Source organism: Caloenas nicobarica, chromosome 2 (assembly GCF_036013445.1).
Source record: "Caloenas nicobarica isolate bCalNic1 chromosome 2, bCalNic1.hap1, whole genome shotgun sequence".
NCBI classification, from domain to species: Eukaryota; Metazoa; Chordata; class Aves; order Columbiformes; family Columbidae; genus Caloenas; species Caloenas nicobarica.
Window position 1 is genome coordinate 29,995,921 of NC_088246.1, and position 14,559 is coordinate 30,010,479.

At 39.5% G+C, this 14,559-nt stretch overlaps 1 protein-coding gene across 1 annotated transcript in view; it reads right to left on the minus strand.

Moving 5' to 3' along the window:
• The window catches only part of VWDE (von Willebrand factor D and EGF domains), a 40,189-nt gene extending 28,262 nt beyond the window's left edge, over nucleotides 1-11,927 (minus strand). The window contains exons 1-5 of the mRNA XM_065629278.1: nucleotides 11,840-11,927; nucleotides 6,065-6,249; nucleotides 2,979-3,210; nucleotides 973-1,038; nucleotides 40-299 (exon numbers count right to left, since the gene is read on the minus strand). Of these exons, the coding sequence (XP_065485350.1) occupies nucleotides 40-299; nucleotides 973-1,038; nucleotides 2,979-3,210; nucleotides 6,065-6,249; nucleotides 11,840-11,927 (831 nt within the window). The remainder of the gene's footprint in view (nucleotides 1-39; nucleotides 300-972; nucleotides 1,039-2,978; nucleotides 3,211-6,064; nucleotides 6,250-11,839) is intronic.
• Nucleotides 11,928-14,559: the final 2,632 nt, after the last annotated feature.

Sequence of the window (14,559 nt, forward strand, 5' to 3'; positions counted from 1 at the left end):
TACTAAGATACAAAGACATCATAATTATTTTTAACATACTCTTTCTCCAAGTCTGATGTTTATCCCGTCTAGTTCTAGAAGTGAGAACATACGAACTGCTGTCTCATGTTTCAGTTCTTCTTTGATACCTTCAGGAGAAAGTCTTGACCAAGTTACAGTGAATCCGACCGAGCTGTTTGCAAAAGGAGCGCCAAAGGTACACCTTAGGTAAATGCTGCCTTTGATCAACTCTGCTACAACTTCAGGAATGGCTGGTAGTGGTGGTGACACAGATGGAGATGACGAAGGAGCCAGGTTACCTAATCAAACAGAAGTGTTGTTTGCACATTTTATTCCGTGCAGAAACAATATCAGATGAAATGACACTGACATATATTTTGTCAATTAGTATGTGAATATTTATCTTTTTTGATATGTGAAAATATTATATAATAGTTTAGAGAATCAGAGAAAATGTGTATGTTCCTTTATTAATTATTAAAAGGAGAAAAACCTCTTTCTTAGCTGTTAATTATATTCTAGCCCATAGGAAGGTGACGAAGAGTGGGGGGAAAAAAAAAAATCAAAAACAAGGGAATAAAATACAATTAATTATTTTACCAGACAAGAGAGAACAACATGCAAAGGAATTTGCCTGACAGAAGCGTATTTACTTATGAAGAAAGGGGGAAGTGGGGAAAGGCTAAGTAAAAAAGAAGAGAATGAACAACAGTATGATTTGTAGATTCATCTTATATTTGACTTCCAAAGAGTGAAAGTAATCTGTAAATCAGCATTATTTAAATTACTTTCTAACATTTTGGTAGTTATTCTGAATATCATGATGCCTCCAAACTGCTCATTTTGCAACCAACCAGGCAAAACACTTGATAACATAAACCTGTTTATATTCAAGACAGAATATGACTAAATGTTGACATTATTGGGTCACAGATGCACAGAAAGTCTTGAAAATCAAAACAAACTACTTACTGCTACAGACACTTTGAATTTCCTTTCCCTCAGGACCACAGGTCTGTGGTTTTGCATCTGAAACAACTAAAAATTTTTCTTAAATTGTATATTCACACACATACAGAGTATGTACACCCATGCTCTTTAATTATTGCCCTATGTTAAAAACACACCAAATATCACAGGACACTAACTGAAGCAAAAATTAGCAGAACAGAAGCAATCTTGTAATACTATTCACATACAATTATGGTAGCAATCAGTACAAAGCCTTGCATTGGAAATCACAAGTAGATTGGCTACAACTAGGAGGAAGGGTACAGAACATTCTACCACCTCTACATCTTTTACTGCAGGTGTACCCAGCCATAATTTATAGATCTCGTTAGTGGATAAAAAGGAATTAAACCATTATCTTGAATAGAGATTTTGTCTCTCCAAGCCCACATCTGAATGCTTATTCATTAATTGTAACCCTGGACAGCTAAATTCAAAGAAAGTAGACCTGCTTTGAAAAAAATCATTTTTCATGCAGTGGTCTAAGAAAAAGTGCTTGTGCGTTGCTATTGTTTGCTACTTTGAACATTATCAAAAAACAAAACCAAACCACACTTTGATTAAACATTTATAACAGCAGTAGAAAGAGGTTAGTCACTCCACTCAAACTAAGTCAAAAAGGCAGCAGCCAACACTGAAAACCCCCTTCACCAAAAAGAATGAAGAGCAGGTTTTGAGGTTCCATGCTTCAGTGATACAGCATTTGAATTCCTTAGCATGTTTAGGAGAGACGGAAAATTTGCATCAAGTGTTTACAGCTATCCAGTGCTAAAGAGAAAACAGAGTACACATGGTAACCTAGATACAATAAGAAGCACAAGAGTACAATGCACTTCATGTGAAAACATCGTCTTAAAAGAGGGCTTTTAAACTCAAAATGTGTTTCATATTTACAGTGTTCAGCAGAGCCAAACCAGACTTATGTTTCTTGCCTATTTGTTTTGAAGCAGTAAAACTCAGCTAGCTCTCTGCCTACGGTTTTTATATCCTTCCTCCTCTTCATGAGCCACCAACCAAAGCAAATACAAAGTCCTATAGTGCACGAGTTCTTCATTGCTTCAGACACTTGCATGCTGAAATGTCCCATTTCTGGCATTTTTTTTTTCTGTCAATAAACCGTTGGAGAATACCCGAACAATTGGACCTAAATGTATAACGATGGCTCAATAAAGCATCAGAAAGCCCACTGATGGTTTTGCTCTTGAGCTTTTGCAAGCACTCAGTAATAAGAGAATATGACTTAGAGCAATACAGTATATGGTGCATTAAAATATTGCTAGCATTTTCATAACAGTGTGTTATATGAACTAATAAGAACTTTCTACTACACTAAGTTGTCACTATTTCACGGTATTTATAATTGTAAGGATTTGATCATGCCTTCCTCAGTGGTTGGACTCAATGATCTTAAAGGTCTCTTCCGACCCAAACGACTCTAGGACTCCTTAAGTTATCTAAAACATCTGGCATGAATAACAAAATACTGACATTTTGAGCTGTGAACATTAACACACTTTTACAGCACCAGGGTCCAAGACCTTTGCAAAAGGACTCCACTTCAGTTCTTTCTCACAGTACTAATAAAGTGTGTATCAATAGAGCATTTCTGTGTTAAATCTTCTTCTAGCAACAATGTATATAGTCTCCAGAACAATGATAAGAGAGTTACAGTAAGAAAAATATTCCTAACAACACTAAACAATAATTGATATACATACAGTTTGGTCAAGTTCTTAAAATCTATTCTGACACACAATTCTACGCATAGTCAGTAATGAGTATTCGCAGAGTATGGGTGCCATGTAGGTACTCTGAATTTTGACTTCTAGGTAGTGCCACATCCACACCTCATCATATGGAAAATTTCAATACATAAGTTCCCACAAATTCTCTTCAGCCAAATACCTGTGAAACACACTTAATAAAAACACAGATGCTTAGCTGAGTCAGAGCACGCATTTTCTCACCTTCTGCACAATACCCCATGCATCCTTGGGTGGGCTGCAGTAAGTAAACAAAGAAATCTCCGCAGTTCCTCACGCTGACAGGGATTCGGAAAAGACAGCAGTCTTTTGAAGCGCTGAAGAAAAACTGCCATGTAGCACAAGCTGTTAAGTGTTTGATCTCACCAGGTCGAGGCATGGATTCTGACTCCCTCAGAGACAACCAGACAGGGGCCTGAGTACCACAGCGATTCATCTTCAGCACCAGAGGAAAACATCAGAAAATGGTTAATGCTACATCAAACTGTTGCTGTGCTTTAATGAGAGGTACATATGTATTCAATTAATTTCCTGTATGAGCTTTTAGGAAAGTTTAGACAGCATAACTGAGGGCTCACTTACATTACTCCTCAAGGTTGAATACAAATACACATGAAAGAGACTTAAGTCCTTCTTGAGTCTAATGAATCTGTGTTTCTAAAGACAGGCTATAATTTAGCGCCTGAAGAAATTAACTGGGAGCCACACGTGAGTGTTTAGCCCAAAAAAGCTAAGAGTTGTGTTATGGCTTAGTGGGTTACTCTGTACCCACTAACCTACAGTAACTGTGTGAATGCTATCAGAGCACAGCAAATACAGGGTAGAACACACATATACTGAATATCAACTAAAGGTGTTAAAGCTGACACATTTTATCAGCCCTTTGCCATGGACTCAAGGCTCAGCTAACCTCCTGGATGTCATTTAAGAGATGTGGCCAGCTGACACTGACTTACAGCCTTAGAAATGCAAGACACCTGACAAGCCCTGTCTGCCTTTCAACTCCCCACTTTCACATGCAGATATACTTGTAGCATCCCTGAAACAAACACAGGGACTTTGTAGCAACCCTAAATCCTTTGGTGTTTACAAAGCAGTGGGCTTCACAAGGTCTGTGGTTCAGATGCCAATCTGACAGGTGATTTAAGAGGGTTGTTGTTCCCCCTCTCACAAATGCAAGCCTTGTTCAGTGTTTTTCCTCATGGAGTGAGAAGTGTGCTGTGCAACAGTCCCCTTCAGCCCCCACCACTGTGGCTACGTGAGGTCTTCAGATCAAGGAAGCTGCCATGCAGCTCACTACTTAACAGTAGTGCCAATCATGGCAAGTCTGATTTAGCAAACACCAGAGTTTACCAGTAGAATACAGAAAAATAAATCCTGAGAAAAGGAGGCAAAGAAGGAATCTGGTTCATGGGTTACCAGAATGAGACAAATATCACGTCCTGTTTTTCATGTGCTGCAGAAAGCAAACTGAAGAGAAACACCTAGAAGGACCCAACATGTTAAAGCTAGCATTTGGAAAACATTTACATGAAAACTATAAATCTGAAATTGTGAGATTTTGAGAACCTGTTCTTCATACAGTGCCTCAAGTATTCCTTTCTTTGACCTGATAGTGAAACAAGGTCTCAGACTACAGCAGACTCATTGAGCAATTACTCATCTCAAAAGTACACTTCCTTAATCTAGAGTATCTGAGCCTACCACCAATCCATCAGACAGACAGAATTAATGAGAAGTAGACAGAAATGCCGTGAAATGTTTAATGGTCTGAACCTTTGCCAAGGATTAATAATATAATAAAAGTTCTCCTAAAGGGAAAGAAAGAAGACGACCTCCCAAACAAGACATCCATTTTACTTTGGTTTTAATGTTTTGACTTTGAGATTTCAAAATAAATGTTTTGGTTTTGTCAACAGATGCAAATAAGCAGATGTCAATACCTAAATTTCATCTGCCAAATAAGTTTTGAAGCAATCTCTTTCCAACAGTAATTATTTGGACTCCTCTGTATAAGGATGGTAGCCCAGTTTTACTAAATATTTACTAAGCACTGAGAAGTTTGGTCTGATTTCTAAAACATTCCTAGATGATCTGAGTTGGTATCTTGCTAGTCTAACCTCTGTTCCGAAAACGATTGTTTTTTCTTCTGGTTTATCATGCTGGTTCTTTGTGTAACAGTATCCATCTTGAGATAATACAACTAGTTAATTAATTTGTTTGTATTAAATCTAACTGAAAGAAAGTCCTCCAGGAATCATACTTTTTGCTAGTTTTGTGCAGTATAAAAGCCTGGGTAACAGTAGCCTCTGCAACACAGCCCTCTGAGTCCTTGAGTCAATTACACATTAAAGGTACTTGTGGCTTTAGACTGCTGTCAAGATTTAATTAAAAATAAAATCAAATAAATAAAAACAAGAAGTGCTGCTATAAACTCAATTTAATTTTATTAGTGTATTTTAACTGTTTCATATTCCTTTAAAAGTATTTCATTGTTGGACTTTTCTGGTGGTTTTGTTTGTTTGGTTTGTTTTTGTTTGTGTGGTTTTGTCTGTTTGTTGGTGTTTGTTGTTGTTGTCTTGTTTTTGTTTTGTTTTGTTTTTTCCTTAAGAGACTGTGACCAGGCTGTTTCAATTCATTAAAAAGTCACAGGTAAATACTCTAATTACATTTTTTTTTAAACAAGGAAATGTTTTAAAATAGGAAACTGCAAAGCTGTATCTCCTTAGGCTACGACTATCACAGAGCTGTTGGAATGACTCCAAAATCAAGCATTACCAGTCTTAAGTATTAAATATTCCAAGTAATTCTTGAGTCTTAGGGGACATGCAGATGACAAGGCAACTAATCTTCAGTTAGCTCTGTTAGTTCAAGTCATTTTAGGAGTAATCTCTTCTGTCTAACATGATCACTTTTAAAAGCTCCACAGTTACCGGATTCATGTGGCTGCAAATCTTTGTACAGCTTTCACGTGGCTTTCCTAACAGACTGACCATCACACAGTTGCAGCTTTACAACATGACATCCCTGCTACGCTGCCACTGAGAAAATCTGCAGTAGTGACTATACATGACAGTTTTTGAGTGCTCTAAAAGCAACGTAATTCATCATCCTCTGCTATTGCACATTCAGTGCAAAATTTTCAATGTTTAAGACTTAATTGCCCAGTTAACGGATTTTAATTCCTCCACATCGGTCTCCATAACTGTATTCTTTTTTCATACCTACCCCCTTGAAATATTCTTAAGAAAAATATCTATTTCTCATAATCAAATTAGTTGTAACAATACCTCTACGCACTTGGTCGGCATCTCAGCAGGCTTATCAAAAATCATAAAGCGATACCATCCTGGTGTTAGGGAATGGTCACACAGTAAATCCTGAATAGCTGACTGCTGGAGGTCGGATGAATCAAAATCAACACTTCGGTAAGGGCTCTGCAGAATCTGATGTCCACCAGGAGAGCATTCAAGAACTGTGGAGTAAGACTATTTTGAGTATCAGGTGTGTTAGAAAAGATGTTAAGTATTTTTAACTGGAAAATATGGATATATCACAATATGACATGAAACTACTTTTACTGAAAAATATATTGAAATCTTAGTAACAACAACAAATCGGTATGTTAGCACCCTAAGACTTAGTAGAAGTCATCATGTCGTAACTTCACCTTCTTTAAGTGGACAATAAATGCAAATTAATAACCATATTAGGCATTTATCCCAGATGTAAAAACAGTGGAGAGGAGTATGTTTATACTTTCTCTCTCGATTTTGACTTTCTGGTTCCACTGATGTTTATAAAACCTAACAACCTGAATAAAAATGAGGTGTCAGATACTTGAGAGGAACATAATCTTACCTCAAGAGGAGTAAGGATTATCCAAAGATCTTCTGTAAATAGGCTACCACTTTACAGGGCTCCTATGCATGGAATGAAGAATTCCCTCACATAGATGAGAGGTAGTTGCATATAGTTTACATATACATGCAAGAGTGTGTACAGAAATGGGCAGATACTTAGTTACATGTTTTAAGTCAATTTGCATTACTAGCATGCAAAATTTTAATAAAGTAAATACAACTGATAAACATATTTTTGGACATCTAAGTGACCTTGTGGCCTCAAAGAAAAATCTCAAAATTGCTGGTAGGTAAAATGAAGGATCAAAATCTGAAAATCTGTCTTTACAACAGTTTGGGGGTTTTTGTTTTGGTTTTGTTTGTTTGGTTTTTTGGTGTTTTTGGTTTTGGTTTTTTGTTTTTGTTTTTAATGCAGACTCATTCAGAAATAAAGCATAATGCCACAATTTCTGAGTCTGATCTGGCAGCCGAGCTGACTCCTGTCAAAGACAGTGGCAATAATAGTTCTGTCTAATGGCATATTTGCCTGCAACATACTGAACAGCCATTCTTGTTCAGGAATGTGCTTGCGAAGTGAAAGTAGGGAAGAGTAAAGTAAGAGAATGTTTATAAAGAAATTACATTTAAAATATACAGATCTATTTACGTTGCTTTTAAAAATGGATACCGATGATGACTGTGGCTGGAATTTCAGGTTATGCTGAATGACACAGTTAATCTTAATTCTTGCCTCTACCATGCTACTAATGAATTTTTTAAAATGCAGCTGTAAGCAAAACTCTGCATTTTGAATGTTAATAGTCTGATCTTCAGCTGTCACTCCCAGGTTTGCTGTTTGGGTTTTTTGTGTGTGTTTTTTTGTCTGTTTGTTTGTTCTTATTTGTCCCATATTTTGCATGGTGTAATTGTGTCACTGATTACAAACACATTTTGGTTCAAATCGTACAGTACTATGCTACCCACCGCATTCTTTCACATCATCGTACAGATAACCACAATTATAAAACAGTTTCAAAATCAGGTAATTCCCTTCCTTTGAATGGAGAAGATACCCAGGAGAAAGAACAGACTTCATGTCTTTCAAGCACAGTGTGAGAATCCTATAGTCTTTCAAAGAGTGAAGATTTAATCTGATATGGCTTTAGGCTACCCAGGCAGGTAACAATAGCTTTATCTTCTATCCTCTAAGGGCAGCTGGAAGTCGATGTGATTGACTGTGCCACCACTGTGCTTCTGAGTTGCTTGTAGTAGCCTGTAGGCTATTCGTGTCCATACAAGTTGACCTTACTGAGACTTTATCCCTCATTGGAATTTGAAGAAAAGCCCTTGAAGAATCACAGGTCAGTCATGTGTGTTATTGAAATGTTTTCCAAGCAAGCTTCAGCACAAGCAGTTTACGAATCATGGTGAAAGTTTCTTCCTGTCCTCTATTTTTTATGGGAATTCTCCCTTTCATAGAGCATCCTCATTAGTTTTCTTTCCTGTAACTGAAGCGCTCCTGAAACAATTAATATCTGTTACCTCTTCTATTAATAAATCAAGCCAGACATGAGACAAGTCTTTATTTTCTTTTCCTCCACAGTTTAATTAGATCATCATTTGATAGATCTTTAAAACAGCTGACTGTACTCACTTGTAATAGGGTTATAAATCCTACTAAAGATCAAATACGTTTTTTCTTATTATGCACATCACTTTAAAGTGTCACCCAGCTCTTTGTGTATTCTTTTTTCCTTTTTAGAAGTATGCTAGTAATTCCATAGTTATTGCTTGGAAATCTCATGTTGTGTAACACTGGTTGATTTTTTTCTTCCTTTTATTTTCCTTACCCATTCTGCAAAACAACTGAAAACAACCACCATCATCAATACTAAAAATTAAAATATTTTATTACACATCTGAGTGTGTAACTGATGTGCTGCCTAACTCTAGCAACAGCAGAAACAAGTAAAACTATCATATTTATAGAAACATACACAACACTGAGTCTTGTGTTCTTTGTGAAAAAGTTACCCCTGCAGACCAGACCTCCTCAAATCACAGGCATTTAAGAGGCGAGATGGCTGAATTTTCCACTGAAATAATTATTTCCTTATCCAGGATTTATATAAAAAAGAAAAATAAATTTGATATATGCATTCTTTCAAACTTCATTCTCAGAATGATGAATAGCAATTTTGCTGTAATGCTCCAGAAAAGCTTTGCCAGAAAAGCTTTGCCTGTGTCTAACACCAAGCAATCTGCAACCTAATGAGTCAGGTCTGACAAAACAATAAGGAACTGAACACAGGGTCTGGTGCTTCAAAGTGCTAAGGAAGTTTACCCACAGGGCAAGCTAACTACAGGGTAAGCTTACCTACCAGCTCTGCCTAGTACAGATGGAACATTAAAGTATAGGGAGACATATATGCTACTGTTGACTTACAGCATCTTCACCCACAGTCACAAAACACTGACATGTCCTGATACAAAATGGAAAATTCATGTTAGTTTTAACAGAATTTATAATTTAAGAATTATTACTGATGTTGGAAATCTTTCCATATATATGGGAATATATATATTTTTTATATATTTTAGGACCTTCAAATGTATTAGTGATTTATTAACTTGAAATGTAAATATTTGCTTTAGACAATGAAGTCAAACTTCTAATTACGAAATATACAAATGAATACTTAAGACTGTGCAATTCAGCCTCCTTTGAAGACTGGACCATTGGTTTAACTTAACCTAGTAGAGACACACACGATAGGCTATGAGGAGAGACTTATTTCTGGGAAGTCAAACTCTCCCATTTTGTTTGGAGGTCCAAATACTACATACTGTCTGCTAGAAAAGCAATCTCTCTTGGGAAAATATGCAGCTGTTTCCCTAAAATGTGAGGGGTTTTTATCACATTCAGTGCTTCTTTCCACAAATACCCTATATACTGTCTTACAGCTCTCTACTGTTCTTTAACCAATGTCTCTGCAAGTCAGGAAGAATATGATTCCATATTTGCTTTTTCCTGACGGTATGCAGAATTAAGACAGTGAATCTGCCTGCATTCATCACAGACCTACTTGGTTCTGCCAGATAATGAGACGTGTGATCCTAAGCCCCAAAAGAATTAGACTTTTGCAACATCTTGAACACAAGGATAGGACTGTGCCAGAGGATGAGCAATAGGAAGCGCTTCACTGGATCACATCCACTTCTCGCAATTGAAAGGCTGAGGCCTCATTATTAAATCCAGTCCTGAGTTTATATTATGAAAACTTCCTTGTTCAGTGAAGCTAGCACATCTCAGGGTTAATGCAGCATTTCAAATACCATGTATCTGGTCTGTTTGCTACCCAAACTTCACTGTAGGTATTTGTTACATTGGGTTATTCTGAGAGGTGGGGTTTTTTTGTTTGTTTGTTTGTTTTCCTGGCTGCTTTCTATATTAGGCAGATTTTTCCAGTAATCTACCTGAACAGATTAAAATGCATAAATATACTAACTAGTACACATACATCAGGCCTTTTCGGGAGACATATAGATGAAATCTCTGAAGTGACAATGATACTTGTTTCTGGAGGATTGTCTTTGAGTTACTTCAGCTCTATTTTAGACAGACCATTGGGCCAAGCATCAGGCAACTGCACTCTTGCACTTAGTGGCACTGACTGCCAACACACTGGGGTTTGTACCACAGCTGCCACAAACAGGGTCAGGTAACAGGTACTCTGAACACCACACATTAACCAAAAGTCAAAGAGGTTCTTGAAAGACACAGGAGCCCATTTCCCACAGAGATATTTAAGTGGCCCCTGACAACTGCCTCTGCGGCAGAGGAAAATGAGTTCTGTCAAGGAAGGACTTTTCAATTCCCTGTTCACAACTCTCTTCCCATCTATCTGCAGGGAGAGGCCAATACACGATTTTCCACCTGTTCTTGGGCAAGACCAGCATTACACGGCAGTCAGGGACTGAGGAGCGTTGAGTGTAAGCCAGAGACGATATGGGAAAGGAGCCACCCGTGGAGCACAGGCAGGCAAGGGCAGAGTGGCAGGACTGGCAACTCAGTTCCTCAGGTACAGAAAGCTTATCAGGTCATATCTCCTGCTGTCCAAGGGCCAGGATCTGGCAAATGACTACAGATAAAAATATATTGCCCTTAGCAAGTGCTTACTCTGATCCTGAATGTGCTTTTTCTTGCATCTACTCACTGCAAAGGATACAGCAGCAGAAATTAGAACTAGGACTGCATTTAACAGAAGTGCTCAGACGTATTTGTGGATTTAAACTCTTTCAAAGTAGTAAAATAGAAAGGAATTCACTTTTAGGAAGAAGTTTAAGGGAACACTTTTAAAGAACATAACAATGAATGTAACTATTTACCTAAAAGATACTTTTTGCTTGGACGAGACATATAAAAGAACATGATCACAAATGTTGAAGCAATGACAGTATCACAATGCCATGGAACAGGAACATGAATACTCCTATGTGCGGAACCATGAAGAAAATAGGTTCAACATGCACACATCAATACATCTGTATAAACAGCACTATTGGAATGGGTGTTAAAACTGCTCAACCACTCATGCCCACAATCTAAAGCATGCTTTGTAAAGGTAGCAAATAGTTGCATAACCTTAAAAAAAAAGTAAAATATATGCCTATAGAATATTTTCTAGTAGTTCTCCATATGTCATTGTATCTACTCTTTATGTGGCTTTTTTTCTCAGAAATTTGAAACAATACAGATATGGTTTTTGCACAGGTTCTGCAAAGCGTTTGCCAAGGTCCCAGGTAAGGGTGTGCCAATGCACCGCACGTGTTCCAGCCCTCACGGAAAACAGAGTAAGGAAGAAAGTGGGAGAACTAAGATTCCTGTTCTTCCATTTTCACTCGGTAGGTTTTCCCTGCAGGTGCACTGTGCCAATGACAATTCCTATTTCGTCAGTTCGTAAAGCTAAGCCTCTTCCACTGAAACTACCTGCACAGGACCATCTGGCTGGAAAACAAGCGATGTGCGGGCACACGGCAAGAACGTGCCCGAGCCGCACCTTGCCCGGGGTCGCTTCCGAACGCGCCGGGGCTGCGGGCAGGCGCTGCCGTCTCTGCGCTGCGCTCCGCCGCCGCCTCCGCGCCCTCCCGTTCACCTGCCGGCGGCGATGCCCCCGCCCGGGGCCGCTCGCCCCTCTCGGTGCCCGGCTCGGTGTCGCTTACCTCGCCGGCGGCGCCCCGCCGCCGCCAGGCACCCCAGCACGGCCGCGCAGAGCCAGAGCCGGCGGGCTGCGGGGGCGACCCCCGCCATGGCCCCGCCGCTCCCCGCCACCGCCCCGCTCGCTCCGCCGCCGCGCTCCCGGGCCGGGCGGAATCTCCGCGCACTTCTGGCGGCTCCGTGCGCCCACCCCCGCGCCTTAGTGCCGCCCCTCCCTCGGGGGGTCCTCGGCGGGGCCCGGCCCTCAGCCCGCCCCCCTGCCGGCCCCCAGCCCGGCCCCGCCGGGGTCGCCGTGGTCGCTTGTGCCCGGTCACGGCGGGTGCGGTCTGGGCACCCTGTCCCGGTTCTCCATGGAGGGGTGCCATGAGCAGGCAAGCAAACGAAACAGCGATGTTTGTCGGAGGCTTTATGGAAATGCTTTTCTGTAGCCCAGACAGACCCGGAGCTGATCAGTGTCGTGAAGGAGCAATGTCCTACTGTCTGTCCTTGGACCCATAACTGTATTTATTTCCTAATGTGCACTAAAATTCTGAAAAAGAGTCAATTTCACATAGTTTGCCATGAATGCTTTGGTCATCGCCATAGATCACCAGGAGTGTTTCATACTTCTGCTTTAGGAATAATTACTACCTGCTATGTTTGATAACATTAATGCAGAACAAGTTTAGCAAACATTTAACAGTTCCAAGCACCTAAGTTTCAAGGTTTGCTTGGTGATGTTCCTCATTGGAAATGTTTAGCAGAGGGTAAAGAAGACGACAAATTTCAGCATTTAAGTTTTAGTAATGCTAGTATTTTTCCCTGTAGGCCTGAGGTTGTGCAGACACTGAACCAGTTTGCACACACAAAGCTATGCAGCAGTCCACAGAAATGATTCACATTCTCTGTAGGATATGTAGACCTAAATCAAACAAATGAATGTTGCCGATATTAAACACAGCTTACTGCCATCCACCAAGCATCTGCAAGGGTAAATGTTCAGTGAGGACTGCTTCCAGGAGGTACTGACCTGGGTGGCTCTGCAGAACGGGTTTCCTTGCAGAAGGAGGTATCATCAGGGCTTGGAGTTGAGGCAGAGATGCTGTATCATTGTGTGGGTAACCTCAGTCTGCTTTCGCGCCTGAGCCTTTACACTGGAAGAAGCAGTTCAGCTCCCTGATAGCAGCTGAATTTTTAAAAGGAATAGCTGGCACAGCCTGGGAATCGAATTCAGTCTTGGATTTCTGTCAGTTCTCTGAGGCAGACACTTTTCTCCTAAGCGTTCAGGGAAATTTTAACAAAGAGTTTTCTTAATTATTTAGTCAACTGTCTGGGTTGTTAGTAGATATGATAACCTTTTATCCTGAAAAGCTGTACATCCAAAATTAGTTTGGGTTTCGTTTTTTTTTTTTTTCTTTTTCCCAGACTGTGTGTATATAAAGAAGACAAAAGGAAAGAAAGAGGTATTTTACAAAACAAGTTAAAAAATAAGGACCTGGAAAGAAAGACGTGAGAAGCTTTGACAAAATTTAAACATTGAACTACTTCTTTGACCTCTGTTAATCATGATGGAGTGGTATTTACAGGAGGATTATCACCTTTCATCATGGATCATGCAGGAGACCAAAAGAGGTGGCAATAACGGCTGATGGAGTAAAGATACCTTTCATCTTTTCTGCACTGCTTTTCCTCTACCAGCTCCCTCTGCTACTATCAGCCTTGTAGCCTCTTACAGGGACAGAAGAGCAAGAGCATATTGTAGTTAAAGAGCTGACAGCTTGCCAAAAGTAGTACTTGGTGCTCACGGTGACAGACAGACCTGTGTCAGTGACAGTGAATTTATGAAAAATGAAAGTAATTCTAGAGCAGCCTCATGCTGACAATAGGAGTCTAGGTCTTTCCAGCAGGTTGCAATTTCAGAAAGTTTTAGACAGTAATTTACATAGTTTCAATTAAGTAAATCGTAAGCTGTGTAAAATTGTTTCGCACTTCTGCAAACACCCCTTTCACTCATGGTGGAATATGAAGTCAAACTGCAATTTCGTATGTGCATATTTTTAAAATAGCAGGATATTTGGGAGGAAAAAACAAGACTCTTGAATGGAGGAAGAGTTTAAGGTACTACAAATGATTATGTAGTCCAAGTCATTACTGTTGTACACATATAAAGTTTGACTAAAAACATGACACAGGGATCAGTAGTATCAATGCCAGGGAGAATTTAGATGTTGCAGCACAGAGCAGCATTTCCCAGAGTGGATTTTATGGATAACAATGGAAAAAGAGAGATGTAAGGCTGGTTGTGAAAGTTATTCCAAGGCTAATGTCCAGTTTAGTAATCTCAGTTTGTTCAGTAAAGCTTTTAAATATATATTTAATTTAAGGTGGATTCTTAATTTTCATCTGTGAATGAAGTAAATTATTTTTTTTGGAATGAAGCCTGAGTAGAAGTGTTCTTGCTGACTCAGGACCAACTTATTAGGGAGGGAAGAGTGTAGCGATAAATCGGAGAAAAAAGACGTGTTGGGTGATGAGGAACAGGGACTGGGCAATGCTGAAAATAGAGTCATTGCAGAAGTTTTAAAAATTCAGATAAAAAAGAAGGTGGCTCTGCTGATGCTAAGTCCTTGGCGCTGCACCTAGATTGTACTGGTTTAATCATTATCTGCATAAGTTCTTGAATGTACAGCTCTGGTGTGTGTGTATGCATACTAGGAATCCTAAAAAAAATGTGAAAGAGAAAAAA